Source organism: Pan troglodytes, chromosome 11, assembly GCF_028858775.2.
Source record: "Pan troglodytes isolate AG18354 chromosome 11, NHGRI_mPanTro3-v2.0_pri, whole genome shotgun sequence".
Classification (NCBI taxonomy): Eukaryota; Metazoa; Chordata; class Mammalia; order Primates; family Hominidae; genus Pan; species Pan troglodytes.
In genome coordinates this window covers 107,223,395-107,238,581 of record NC_072409.2, presented here as the reverse complement: position 1 = coordinate 107,238,581, position 15,187 = coordinate 107,223,395, and the positions used below count along the sequence as shown (strand labels likewise).

The window sequence follows — 15,187 nt, the reverse complement described above, 5'->3', positions numbered from 1 at the left end:
CTGTGACTGTGACATAACTTTCCTCCATGACTCTAGGGCCTGAAGATGACTATCAATGAGGGGCATAGTAACTACAATGAACCTGGATAACTCTGGACCTGATGCCCACTGGCATCTCTTGGGCCCTCTGGCTGCTGTGCATTTTGAGCTCTCTTGCCTGCTCTTTTCAGCTGTTCTGCCTCTTCTCTGGACAGGGAATCATGAGTGTGTGCTTTAGGTCCTTCCCCATCACCTATTCACCTTTTTGCTCTAGGCAGGTCATCTACTCTGACCCTTGGATTTTTTTTTTTTTTAATCTGAGAAGTGAGGAGGATAAAAATTATGTTGCCTACACTTAGAATATTCAGGAACAAATGAGATTAAGAAGATAAAGTGTTTAAACTGGCTGGGCATAGTGGCTCACACCTGTTATCCCAACACTTTGGGAAGCCGAGGCAGGGGGATCATCTGAGGTCAGGAGTTCGAGACTAGCCTGCCCAACATGGCAAAAACCCCATCCCTACTAATAATGCAAAAATTAGTCAGGCATGGTGGCACATGCCTGTAATCCTAGCTACTCGAGAGGCTGAGGCACAAGAATCGCTTGAACCTGGGAGTCAGAGGTTGCAGTGAGCCGAGATCGCACCACTGCACTCCAGTCTGGACGACTGAGTGAGACTCCATTTCAAAAAAAAAAAAAAAGAAAGATAAAGTGTTTAAATCATTATTCAAGTATTCAAGTGAAAGGTATCACAATCACTGTGGTAATTAATTAAGATAAAATTAATTTTACTGATAAAAATAAAATATTAACAAAATTAATATACCATAAAATAGTTTATAATAATGGCTAATGTTTATTTAGCATTTACTATGTGCAAGGCATAGTACTAAACACCTTACATTGGTTAACCTGCTTTTGTCTTTACAGCAATCCTATAATTATCATCTAATACTCCAGACAACAAAAACTGAGACATAAAGTGATAAGGCAATCTGCTTCTGGTTTTACAGATATTACACAGAACTACGATTTCTCTTTCCCAATTCGCACAGCTGATTTCAAGAGCTTGTGAAAGGTCTATCATATTTCTAACAAAATTTCTCCCTTCCAAACCCCATATTAACTAGAAGGGCAGTATCTATCTCTCCTAACCTCTGCTCCAACCTTCTGTTCCAAAGCTTTCACAAGCAACATCAGTGGTTCTCAATTGGGTGATTTTGCCCCCAGGGGACAGTTCTCAATGTTGAGAGACCACTGGGTTGTCACAACTGGACTGTAAGCTGCTTCCTGAGTAGAATTCCTTGATAAGAAAAATCATCTCAATAGGTCAAAAATGTTAAATAGCTGATTTCTCCATACATTAAGTATTACTCTGTGTGTGTGTGTGTGTGTGTGTGTGTGTGTGTGTGTGTGTGTGTGTGTGTACAGAGAGAAAGAACGGAATGAAAACTGAACCTCACAGGACTTTACATTCAGGATCTCATTTAAACATCACAGGAATCTGTGAGAGCTATGAGCATTGCCAAAGGGTCAGAATTCTCCTACCTATTCTCAATTCTCCTCCGAGGAGAATTGAGAAAATTGCTCCTGGTAGGCAAGGGAGCCATTATTTAAGGCAAATCTGGTTACTAACACCATGTACTATTTTAGAGAAAACATTTAAGTTATGGTTTAATAATCATTTTATGTATTACCTTACACTCCCATCGGTCTTAAAATAAATCCAAATATGTTAAATCATATAAACAATAAAGGGTTTTTTTTTCTTAAATGGAAGAAGTTCACCAGGAAATATTTTATTAAAAAGCTTTAATCTATACAGGGACTTCAACGAATCACGTAGGAATCCTATTGCTGTAATTTTGACAAAATGGAAGCATATAGGGAAAAGCCCTATTGAAGTTCCTTCCTTCCCTGCAACTCTATGTTGACCATCACCCTCCAATAACAGCCTTACTTGACAAATGTACCGTCCTTCACTATCTGCAGCTATGGATATTGATGAAGGAAAGTGTAGACTTAATTACATGTTTCCAATGTAAAACTATCGTCTGCTTTAAAAGAAAAATAAAACTGACCAGAGATAACGAGCTAAAAGCAGACATTTGTGCTTTTATTTACCAAAGTCTTTGGTGTTGCAAGTCTATATCGGCTGGTGCAAAGAAAATTTCAGTTAAGCTGTTTAGACAGCGAGTTTATAACTTGATCAGGAGGTTGTATCAAACCTTCAATGCACTATTTGTGGAAAAATATATACACATTTTGTCCTAGTAGAGAACAGTAGTACCCAATTCAAGTTTAATGAATAGATGTCCCAATAATATATGTGTTTCCCTACATACTCTCCTATACCTAGCCCAGCAATCCAAACCCTTTATAAGACCTCCAGGGCCCCATGATGTGTCTCCTGGACCTTATTTTGTCCTTTGAACACACTAGGCTCCTCCTTGCACTAAGGTCTTTACACTCATTCCCCCATCTGCCTGGATGCTCTGAACTCCATTTTTTCATAGCTGGACCCTTCCCATTCTTCGGCTCAAGTGTTGTATCTCACTCAGTAACACCTTCCTTGACATATGACAAACCAAACCAAGACCTATCCTCTCCCTTCATATCCTCTCTTACTCTCATATTACATCATGCTGTTTTACGATCTTTGCAGCATTTATCACTCTCCAAAGTCACACCGTTCAGTGACTTGTTGCCCACAGCCATGTCTTGCTGCACTGCTCCTTTCTCCACAACATCCCAACTAGAATATAAAGTCTGTGGTAACAGGAATCTGGATCTGGCTTATTGGAGGCACAATGTAGTCATGTGCTGAATGAAAAGTATTATTACTTTTAAATGAACTGTTATTGAAATTTGTTTTAAAAGATAAGTATAGATATTAGAGGAGTTTCTATCAACCTAAAATCACTGTAGATTAAAGGTTTAAATGACTTTTTTTTAGTGACAAACAATGGCATTTTATTTTTCTCTCACTCCTTTATAAGCATCTTAAAAAGGTTTAAGTATATGTTTCTCTATATATTTATCTTAACACAAAAAAAAACTAAGAAAACATACTTGGTTTAGTAGATTTGTTATACTTTCCGTACTTTTAGCTTAAAAGGAATAGATTGTGTGCTATTTTTTAAACTGATGATTTAAGTACTTAGTGTATCTTAAAGCCACATTTAATAACTGTAGTTATTGTAAATAACTGCCACAGTACTATGTTGATTTTTGAAAACCTATTGCAAATTGTACAGTGAATTTAAAACTTTTGTGAGAGAACAAAACTAAGTTGTAATGTCTTTTGTAGTAAGGCACTGAACTTCATTGTTTTAAACTGATTCTGGATTCCACATTTTTAACAGATATTAACAAAAAGATAAGTTTAAATAAAACTATCTGAACTTCACGATTAAAAAGTGAAATTACAAGACTGAGGAAAGATAAATTTGGAGGGAATTTTTAAAATGCCATGTTAAAAACAAAGGATTACTTATAAGGTACTGAATATACTTTAGGTCCCTTCTTAACATGGTTTTCTCCTTCACTCTAAATTTTAACAATCTGTTGGTGGTTCAGTTTTAGAATAATGCTTCTTCACAAAGGTCAATTTTAAAAAATGTTTAAGTGTCAAGCAGTCTAGCCTCCTTAAACCTCTATCAGCCTGGTCCCTTGTACCACATCTACTCCATAACTTCCAACTAGCCTCTTAACAGATCTCAAGGCCACTCTGGCTGGCCTCCCTCCAAAGAATTTTTCCACCATGCCACCTCATTGCTCTTTTAAAAATGTAAATGTCTTCCTATAGCAGCTTAAAAATAAGTCAGTGATTCCTGCAGTTCATAGAATAAAAACCAAGATTTTGAACAAGGTTTATGAAGCCTTGTCTTAGCCAGTCTCCACCACTTAGCCAGGTGCATTTATTTTTATCATGTCTGTAATCTCAGCACTTCGGGAGGCCAAGGTGGGTGCAGACCTTGAGCCCAGGATTCTGAGACCAGCCTGGGCAACATGAGGAAACCCCATCTCTAAAAAAAAATACAAAAATTAGCCGGACGTGATGGCACGTGCCAGTAATCCCAGCTACTAGTGATGCTGAAGTGGGAGGATCACCCGAGCCCAGGAGGCAGAAGGTGCAGTGAGCCGAGATCGCGTCACTGCACTCCAGCCTGGATAACAGAGTGAGACCCTGTGTCCAAAATAAATAATAATAATAGCTAAAAATAAGTGCATGTAAAAACTGGTAAAATCTAAATAACACATGTAGTTTAGTTAACAATACTGTGCAAATGTTAACTTCCTGGTTTTGATAATGTACTGTGATTATGTAATATATGAATATTAGGAAAACTGAATGAAAGCTACATGGAAAATTCCTGTATGATTGTTGTAATGTCTTTTAAGTGTAAAATTATTTCAAAATAGAAAAAATAAATCACTCCCTCAGGAAAGCTGTGGATTACTTTTCAGAACAGATGAGCCACTTGGCTGCTTATTTTCTTCCCTTAAGTACTTGTTACTGTTAGAAAATGTAAATTTTAAAAATTAATGTTAAATATTTGGCTATGCCACTAGAGTTTAAGCTTTTTAGGGGCAGGGATCATATTGCTTTCAATCCACATTTTATCCTCAGTAGTTAACTCAATGCTTGGCACAGGAAATGTGTCCAATAAACATTTATTAATGGGACTGTGAAAGACATGAATGAGCCAATCAGTCAATGTCCCTTGAAATCATAAATGTATATAAATAAGCATATTTACATTTTAAAAAGATTCTGCTCAAATTGTGAAGTTAATGGGATAATATATGCCAACAGAGATCCAAACAAAGATGCTTCTAATTTGGAAATGACACAAACTAATGAGAAAAAAAGGCATAATAGCAACTAATAACATTTACTGAATATTTAATCCTATTATTCAAAATGCTTTACAAAGTTATTTCCTTAGTCCTTGTGATAACTATATCAAGTGTGTGCTATATTTATCTTCATTTTACAGATGAGAGACACATAGAGATTTGTACCCTGCCCGTGGTCAGAGTAATTATACAGCAGAAGCAGGACTTGAACACAAGCACTCTGCTCCAGGGTCCACATTCTTTATGCATTACTTCCTGCCTAGAGACAAAGTCTGAGAAGATTGCTTGAGAGCATCCTAAACACTAGCTTTGAATTCTGAAGATAGATTACAGGCTGGTGTAGGCCCACACTGTTTAAAATTTTTATATTCCCACCACTTCACACAGAACTTTCCACATAGCAGACACACACACACACACACACACACACACACACACAGAGTTTAGTGAAGAAATAAGTGAAGCTAAAGCAAACTGAAGAAAAAAGAAAATACTTAATTTTAGGTTAAAGAATTGGTTCTAAAATGGCATCTCCATCCAATCACAGGACCTTTCTCTTTAATTCTTCACTTCATGATAGAGGCTGGCTTGGAGTTTCTGAATTAACAAGAAACACATCTACGTAGGCAGGAGGGGATGGGGCTCCCAACCAAGTCAAGGTTACTTGAAATGGGTCAGGTACAGCTGGGTGTGGTGGCTCACGACTATAATCCCAGCACTTTGGGAAGCCAAGGCTGGCAGATCACTTGAGCTCAGGAGTTCGAGACCAGCCTGGGCAAGATGGTAAAACCATCTCTATAAAAAAATACAAAAATTAGGCAAGAAGGCCGGGTGTGGTGGCTCATGCCTATAATTCCAGCACTTTGGGAGGCTGAGGCAGGTGGAATCACCTGAAGTCAGGAGTTCGAGACCAGCCTGGCCAACATGGAGAAACTCGGTCTCTACTAAAAAAAAAAAAAAAAAAAAAAAAAAAATATATATATATATAAAATAGCCAGGTGTGGTGGTGGGCACCTGTAATCCCAGCTACTTGGGAGGCTAAGGCAGGAGAATTGCTTGAACCCAGGAGATGGAGTTTGCAGTGAGCCAACATGGTGCCACTGCACTCCAGCCTCGGTGACAGAGTGAGACTCCATCTCAAGAAAAAAAAAAAAAAGATTAGCTAAGCATGGTGGCGCGTGCCTGTAGTTCCAGCTACTAGGGAGGCTGAGGTGAGAGGATGACTTGAGCCCAGGAAGTGGAGGTTGCAGTGAGCGGAGACTGTGCCACTGCACTACTCCAGCCTGGGCAGCAGAGCCAGACCCTGTCTCAAAAAAGAAAGGGAAAAGAAAAAGAAGTAGATCAGGTACATAGAAACAGAATGAGAGGAAAATTAAAGAAGTTAAGAATGTTAAGGGAATAAAACCAGGAGATCACACAACAGTAGAATCAAATACCACCAGACTATTACAAATAATAAGAATTAGTTCACAAATACTTTTGATAATTGTTCCATCCTTAGAGTTTAGGGCCTATTCCCAAATAGAGATAACAAACAGGTCATACTTTGGAACTGTTTAAAAAAGCAAGTCCTACTATACTCAATAAAAAATGCTTTGAAATGTACACGTGTGTTGATTTTGTGACAGAGTCTTAATCTTACTAGGTAGCTACAGCTCTGCTGGGAGCAATTAATTCAAAAAGCCACAGAAACTCCACAATGAGGCTAAAGGATCAGTAAAATAGCTGGAATACTTTCCTTGCTTCAGACAGCTGGATGCTGCTAATTTAGCTACTTTAAAGTGAGGGGAGGAAGGAAGAGGGAGTAATTTTGCCACATCTCTATTAATTTAGAGAAAAGAGAAACAATGAAGGCTGATAAACATGGCTACATGTTTATCATGTAAACATACAGGTTACTTTCAGATTGCATATACTAAAGGGACTCTAACCAAAGAACTAGGGTAAGCAGAAATTGCTTTTTGTTTTGGTTTAGGTGTTTTTTGTTTGTTTGTTTGTTTTGAGACAGAGTCTCTCTCTGTCACACGGCTGCAGTGCAGTGATGTCATCCTAGGTCACTACGGCCTTAAACTGGGCTCAAGCAATCCTCCCTCTTCAACCTCCCAAGTAGCTAGGACTACAGATATGTGCCACCACAACTGGCTGTTTTTTTTCCTTGTTTTAACAGCTTTAGTGAGATATAATTCAAATACCATAAAGTTTTCCCATTTAAAGTATACAATTCAATGGTATTTAGTATATTATGTTTATACTCAGTACCAACACTCTAATCTAACTTAAGAACATTTTTGAGGCCAGGCGCAGGGGCTCATGCCTGTAATCCCAGCAATTTGGGAGGCCACGGCGGGCGGATCACCTGAGGTCGGGAGTTCGAGACCAGCCTGACCAATATGGAGAAACCCTGTCTCTACTACAAACACAAAAAAATCAGCCAGGTGTGGTGGCACACGCCTGTAATCCCAGCTACTAGGGAGGCTGACGCAGGAGAATCGCTTGAACCCAGGAGGCGGAGGTTGCGATGAGCCAAGATCGTGCCATTGCACCCCAGCCTGGGTAACAAGAGCAAAACTCCATCTCGAAAAAAAAGAACATTTTCATCATCCCAAGCAATTTATCTTTTAAAGGATACTTAAATGATAGAGATAACACTCATAATCTAAAACAAAAACAAAAAGACATTTTTATTTTACTTTCTAAAAATTTTTGTGCAGATGAGGTCTTGCTATGTCGTCCAGGCTGATCTTGAACTCCTGTCCTCAAATGATCCTCCTGCCTCAGTCTCCCAATGTGCTGGAATTACAGGCGTGAGCCACCACACACGGCAAAAACCAAAATCTTTTTAATAAGATATGTTTCTGGTGTAAACTGACTCTGCCTACTGAAATGTATGCATTTTAATAATATAAGAAAGTTATCCTTTCCTTTCCTAACTTTTTTGGGAAGATCTCGCCAATTTCTGCAAGATGCAATCATTTGCCCTGCTTTCAACATCATCATTTTCCTATTCCTTTAAAAAAATGTTTTTGGCTGGCACGGTGGCTCACACCTGTAATACCAGCACTTTAGGAGGCTGAGGCGAGTGGACGATTTGAGGTTCAAAGTTCGAGACCAGCCTGGCCAACATGGTGAAACCTCGTATTTATTAAAAACACAAAAATTAGCCGGGCATGGTGGCAGGGGCCTGTAATCCCAGCTACTCGGGAGGCGAGGCAAGAGGACTGCTGGAACCCCAGAGGTGGAGGTTGCAGTGAGCCAAGATCACACCACTGCACTCCAGCCTGGGCGACGAGTGAGACTGTCTCAAAAAAACTAAAAAATATATTTTTTTCCTGCAAGATAATTCCTGGTCATATCAATGGCCACTCACTCTCTTTCTCACCAAGCTCACCCCCCACCTTCAGCTTTCTGAAGAGGCACTGTATTACTGTGTTTACCTACAGTAAATTTCTATAGTTCCTTCCTGTGAGCTGCTCAATAAAATGTATGTAAGAGGCAACCGTACAAACAGAGGAAACACCTTCTACTATCCATTCTACCCAAGCCAAATTAATTTTAAATGTGTAATTCTAAGAAGCCTTTTTTTAACCACTTTAGACTAAAGCAGATATGCTTTATATTTCCCCTCTTGATCTTCAATTTAATGCCCGGCAGCAAGGGTTTATAAGAACTCCTACATATAGGACTTTGCAGAGAAGCAAGCTGGAGACTTTAACTTGCTACAAGAAAACCTGGCTTATCCACCACCCAAATTTTGATAACCTCTAGGTCAAATTAAAAAAAAAAAATTAGCACAGTGCTTCACATGTGCTCAATAAAACTGCTTGCTAAATCTTGTTGAATAATGATATAATAACAGCTAACATTCACGAAATACCTACCTTGTGTTATCTGCTAATCTATGAGTTTTCTTTTAACTCAGCAAATCCTCGCAAAACCCAGGAGTATTATATCATGACCATCACCGTCATCCATATTTTAAAAATAGGAAAACTGAAGCAAAGAGCAAGATTGATCAAAATGACAAAGATATGGGAAACTGAGGCTAAGAGCATGATTTACCAAATCCCAGCCAGACTTCAAAACCAGACTATGGCTTCAGAGCTCACATTCTTAACCATTACTCTATGCTGCCCATCAGGAAATACTTAAGATAGCAAATGATTATCTTACAACACAGATGTCAGTCTATGTTCTAATGTCAAAGAAATAAAGAAACTCCATGGTCTACAGTGATATAATACCAAAGGGGGTTGAGGAGGGACTCACTGCTTCCATAAAAGACAGAAATATTGTGAGTATAGGCCGGGCGTGGTGGCTCACGTCTGTAATCCCAGCACTTTGGGAGGCCAAGATGGGTGGATCACGAGGTGAGGAGATCAAGACCATCCTGGCTAACACGGTGAAACCCCGTCTCTACTAAATATACAGAAAATTAGCCGGGCGAGGTGGCGGCCACCTGTAGTCCCAGCTACTCCGGAGGCTGAGACAGGAGAATAGCGTGAACCCAGGAGGCGGAGCTTGCAGTGAGCCGAGATTATGCCACTGCACTCCAGCCTGGGCGACTGAGCGAGACTCTGTCTCAAAAAAAGAAAAAAAAAGAAAGAAATATTGTGAGTATACAGTGACTACAGCAAGGCTCTTTAACAATAAGGAAGGAGAATGAAGAAGTATTCACGATCTGAAGTGGAAAAATGACAAAAAGCAACAAGTAAATGGATGAACTAAACCATCTGAGGAATTAAATTATGAAGAGTGTGTCTCTACAATTTTAAAAAAATGTTCTATTTCTGAGATCAGGTAAACATTCAGGTTTAATTATAATGACCACAGTGTAAACTCAGGTCTAGAATGTAACAGTATGCTACAAGTGATTTCGTTAGAGTGAAACTGGTCTGACAAAGAAGATGCTAACAGTAGGTTCTTGGTCTGCTTTTGGTTTTTCTTTTTTAAAGACTGGTAAATAGCAAACGAAATTTATGTATGAAATACAACTAACAGAAGCTATTATGAAAACTCATCCAGAAGAAAAACATTCACCTGAGGATTACATTACCATAATCTATATGAATCTTTAATTTGCATGCATCTCACAGCCCAATGGTTCTCGGAGCACTACCTAAACCACAAAACTGGTTGGCCAGCCCTGAAGAAGAGCTTACTCATGCTGCTCGAACAGAAGTCGCATATGCCCTTCCCTGAGATCACAGCTCTACTGTCCAGACATGCATTCAAGAAACAACAAGCAAAATCATCTGGGCCATTCAAGACACCGGAATGAACAGAAATCAGATACAAACACACGTCTAGCTTTTTAAAATAATAGTGGATATATAGGGCATTTTAAACTGGCAATGGCAAAGACTATAATCTTCTGCTGAGGGATATTATCACAATTTTCCAACCTAGGTTTGAACCAAGGCTTATAAGAGCCCTCCACCTTAATGCAACTTCACACCCAGTACTTTGCTATGACATTCTATACAGCAGATTACAACCCTGACTCTCAGGCTTTTTGGAGTTAATCATTTCAAAAGAGAGTGAGTTGGACACATTAAATTAACATGGCAAACTAGAGTGGTTTCTTTCCATTCCCACCCCCATATAGTCTTCTTTTTCAAAGGAGGACAAACATTTGAAAAAATTATTTCAGAGTTCTAAAATGGCTCTGACAAGCTACTATTAATAACTCTTGATCCTTTGGATCAATACAAAACACAGTTAGGTAAAAGGGAAAACAAAGAAGGCTAGATGTGCTAATGAAGGCATAAGAAAACCAATCAGTGACCCAGGCAATAAAAGCCTGAAAAATATTATCTTTATATATGATAGTGAATAAATCAAATTTTTCTTTAGTGTTACTTATAACTTTATTTTTATTTCAGTGTTTGAAGAAAAGGTAATGACAGTATTTGATAAGTTATAATCTGGATCCTATTTTACCAATTGTTTTTAAACATTTTTAGTGACTAAAATGATATCTCCGACTCTACCATGTGCTTTCACAAACCACAGGTATCTTCTGCTAGATTGCAAATGGATGTTCCTTCTTCTTTTAAAATGTACCTTAAAAGATATGGTTAAATTTTCCTCTTTCGTCAATAACTTTCAGAATACACATGCTATTCAAGAGTGCCAAATGAATCTGTGAAAAGGAAAATATACTACATGGAGGCTGATTAGACAAGGACAAAGCTAATCAAAATTGATTTGGCCAAGTTGAAGCCTGCTTCCTGTTTTTAGCTATAATGGGAGGGGTGAGAGGGAGTAGATTCTTTTTCAAGGGACATCTTAAGGTTGAAAGCTGGTATCACAAAACATACAGCATGATAAATATCTTAACTAAAAATTGCTAACAAGGGCCTTTGTGATTTCTTTTGTAAGACTACACAGCATAAGAAGTGTGAAGAAGAAGAACGAGAGGAAGATGGAGGAGAAAACCAGTAAGATGACGGTTATCTGCAGAAAAGATGGTTTTTTCAAACACAATTTTAAAAGTCTTCCTCTCTAAACTCCACATCTGTCTGCCACTTTTCACCAGAGAATTAAGCAAAGGCATCACTGCTCAGTAGAAGAACATCTTTAGTTATCTGGAAAGATAACTTCATGGACGTACAATAATTATATCTAGTAACTTTAAGAAAAACTCTAGCTGTGATCTGACATTAAACTGGGCTCCCAGGGTCTAAATGGGCTTTTGCCAAAAATTAACAATGGTGAAACAACTTACTTTTGCACTCTAGCCAAACAAAAATAATAAAACCATAGTCTCAATTTCTCTTTAATAAACTAAATTTAGATTTCACCTTTAAAATAAGCTTTGACATAAATGGCTTTAAAATAACAAGAACATCTAACATTTGGGTCTTTTCCCAGTTAATTATTTGCTGGCATTAGACTCGAAATTCCTTGGCTTCACCTTAAGTTGACACTCCCAAGTGCTAATTAGGAAACTATATACATTATTAACCAGAGAATGTTGTGCTTAAAACATGCATGTTACCTATGTATCTTATTATTAATGTGATTCCTTTCACTTCTCAAAATACCTCTTTAGAAAATAGAGCTCCTATTTCCATGAAGCAATTGGTGGCTCGTGAGGGAATTCTTGTCAAAATGCAATTAATAGAAAGGGGCCAAGATGACACAGGATCCTTGTCTTGGAAACATCCTTAACATGAGTCAAATTTAATCTCACTGAAATAGTCAGTGGAGAGAAACGTGAATGACTGCAGATGTTACACATTTTACTCATACTAGGTGATTCCCAAAGAAAATGGCCAACTCACGTATGAACTAAACCACTACCAAGGAACCACACATGTCAGGGGGTACAAGGCCGAGACATGCCCTTCTCCAATACTATCTCTTCCAAAAAGCCACAGGACAGATGGGAAAATAAATGCAGGTAAACAAGGTAGACCTAATGATTTCCTAATTAGGAAGATGTGATCGTCTCATTAATTGTCAAGTTAATGGAGCACAATAGCAGTTTCATAAATTGAGTCCAGTAATCCAAGCTTTGGTGTCTCTAGTCCACAGAATTCTCCTCATGCTTCCAGACCCTTCATCCAGCCACAAAGTTGTCAGTTCTGCTTGATTTGTTTGAATACTGTACTCGACGACAGCTGTCGGAAACAGTACATTAGAACAGCTGCTATGACAGCTACAAGGGGCTTGGAAGTTTAATTAGGCTCATTGTGACATTGTGCATTTTTCTAAACACGGAACGATCCACAAAAATAAAGAAATTTTGAGTGGGTCTGAACAATGTTTACTTATTGGCACCATCAACTGGTTAACCTCAGTTTGAGTTATATCCTTGGTCTCATAATATCTTTGCTACCAGGCTGATAAGAGGTATAAAAAAATAAATAAACAGGAGGAGCAGTTAGATGCACAAGAAAAGGGGCAATAAAACAGAGAGGAAATGGTGAGGAAGTCACGTCAATAATCTCTTTCAAAGGCTGGCTGGTAGCCAAGGAGGATCCCACAGTGTCTCAGGATTTACTTCCAAAGGAAATGTATTCAGAGGCCCTGAGCCTGGTGCCAACTGCAAACAAAACCACTCATTATGGTCACAGCCCCCTAGAGAAGGGAAGAATGGCTTACTCTCAGCATCCGTGCGGAGGAAGAAAGTGAGGAGCAGCAGCAGCAGCCTGGCTACGTGCACCATCCTGCAGCTTGGCAGCAGCGTGCGCGAGCAGCTTGGAATCACTGCCTCCGGAGCCGCAGCGAGTCTGTCCGATCTGAAATTTCAGCTGGAACACTTTCAGAGCCTGAAAGCGGGGAGGAAGAGAAAAGAAAAGGAAGAAAACACAAAGATGCTTAGATTTCTTACTCTTTCCCCCCTGGTTCCATCACAATCACCATGACAGACACAATCCATTGTAAATACACAATCAATTGTAACTGTCATGCTTTGTATTAGGAAGGAAATAACTTGGTTTGTAAAATGTAGGAGTCTTAGACTATCCGGGTTTGTGTTACGTGGGAGCTCTGGCATTCCCAATTTTAGGCCCTCCTAAAGCCAACCACCTTGACTTTCATTCTTTGCTTATGCCACCTTTTGGGCAAAGACCTAAAAAAGGAACTGTCACTTCTTATGAAACATTACGTAAATACATCAGTGCAAAGAAGCACACCAGTGCTATGAGAAAGATTTAAGAGAAGTTCCTCCATGCAGGATAAAAGTCTATTACTGACACAATAATGCAAGCTGCTTTTTTGGCATCAGTTGAAATGACAGGGCTAATTCAACTTCTCCAGGTAAATAGCAGAGGTTAGAATTTTTTACACTAGCATATTTGGCTTCTTCCCTGAAGACACATCAACGTTCAAGTCTAGTTTGGCATCAATAAGTCAAAACAATAGTTAGCATGAGCCTCTTTCATTTAACAGGATTTTTATATGCCTCCTGGGCAAGGGTTTCATTTCCTCAATCTTCTCTGTAAAATCAAAAAGCCACAAACTATTTTTAGAGCACCTACTGTGTGCAAGGCATCAAGAGTGACAGCACAAGGTGTCTCAAGGCAGAAAGATGAGTCAGGTTCTATTATTTTTGTTTCCAGATTAGTAGGGAAAATAAAGCAGGTACACCAGATGATTAGTACAATTTAATAAGTGATTAGTGCCAGGAAGGAAAACCAGATAATGCTGTAAAAGATAGGATCAAGATTGACATCATGGAAATAGTGTCTCAAACTAGGCCTTGAAGTTTAACCAGGATTTTAACAAGATGACGAAAAGGCATTCCAGGAATTCTATGCAAAGGCAGGGCAGTGGGAAAGGAACTTTGGAAAACCTGAGTTTCCTGGTTTGGTTGGAATAGGGCCTCCCAAAGGTCAGCATGCACGGGGCCCCCTGGAAGCCTTCTTAGAACAGATGCGTGAGTACTACCATCAGAGTTCGTGGGTCAGTAGGTCTGTGGTGGGGATCCAATAATTCAATAATTTGGTTTTTTTTTTTTTTTTTTTTTTTTTTTTTGAGACAGTCTCACTCTGTCACCCAGGCTGTAGTGCAGTGGTACAATCACGGCTCACTGCAAACGCTGCTTCCCAGGTTCAAGTGGTTCTCCTGTCTCAGCCTCCCAAGTAGCTGAGATTACAGGTGCCCACCACCATGCCTGGGTAATTTTTGTACTTTTAGTAGAGGCAAGGTTTCATGTTAGCCAAGCTGGTCTCAAACTCCTGGCATCAAGTGATCTGCCCGCCTCAGCCTCCCAAAGTGCTAGGATTACAGGGATGAGCCACCACTCTTGGCCTACCAAAGTGCTAGGATTACAGGCCTGGGTCACATATTTGCATAAATTTGCATTTCTACATGTTCCTGGGTGATGCTGATGCTGCCAGTCCAGAGACCACACTTTGAGAACCTGCTGGTTGAAGTCATGGGAAACCATCTTCTATTAGGAAAACCAGAAGATGAAGCAAAAGAAAATGGTTCAGAGTCAGGCGCAGTGGCTTACGCCTGTAATTCCACCACTTTGGGAAGCCGAGGCAGGAGGATCACTTGAGGCCAGGAGTTCAAGACCAGCCTGGCCAACATGGTGAAACTCCGTCTTTACTAAAAACACAAAAAAATTAGCCAGGCGTGGTGGTGCATACCTGTAATCCCAGCTACTCAGGACGCTGAGGCAGGAGAATCACTTGAACCCAGGAGACGGAGGTTTTGGTGAGCCAAGGTTCTGCCACTGCACTCCAGTCTGGGTGACAAGTGAGACTTCGTCTCAAAAAAAAAAAAAAAAAAGATTCAGCCTTTAAAAAAAAATAGGTCACAGAGAGCCTTGGATGGCGATCTAAGTCAAATGGCCTTTATTCAGCAAACTACAAAAAGAGCCATTTAATG

At 39.4% G+C, this 15,187-nt stretch overlaps 1 protein-coding gene across 38 annotated transcripts in view; it reads right to left on the bottom strand.

Moving 5' to 3' along the window:
- Window positions 1-15,187, bottom strand: part of PTPRD (protein tyrosine phosphatase receptor type D) — a 2,309,829-nt gene that overhangs the window by 408,944 nt on the left and 1,885,698 nt on the right. For all 38 annotated transcript variants that reach the window (XM_054658683.2, XM_054658684.2, XM_054658676.2 and 35 more), the window contains one exon: window positions 12,953-13,119. In XM_054658683.2, the coding sequence (XP_054514658.1) occupies window positions 12,953-13,016 (64 nt within the window). In that variant the 5' untranslated portion in view covers window positions 13,017-13,119. The remainder of the gene's footprint in view (window positions 1-12,952; window positions 13,120-15,187) is intronic.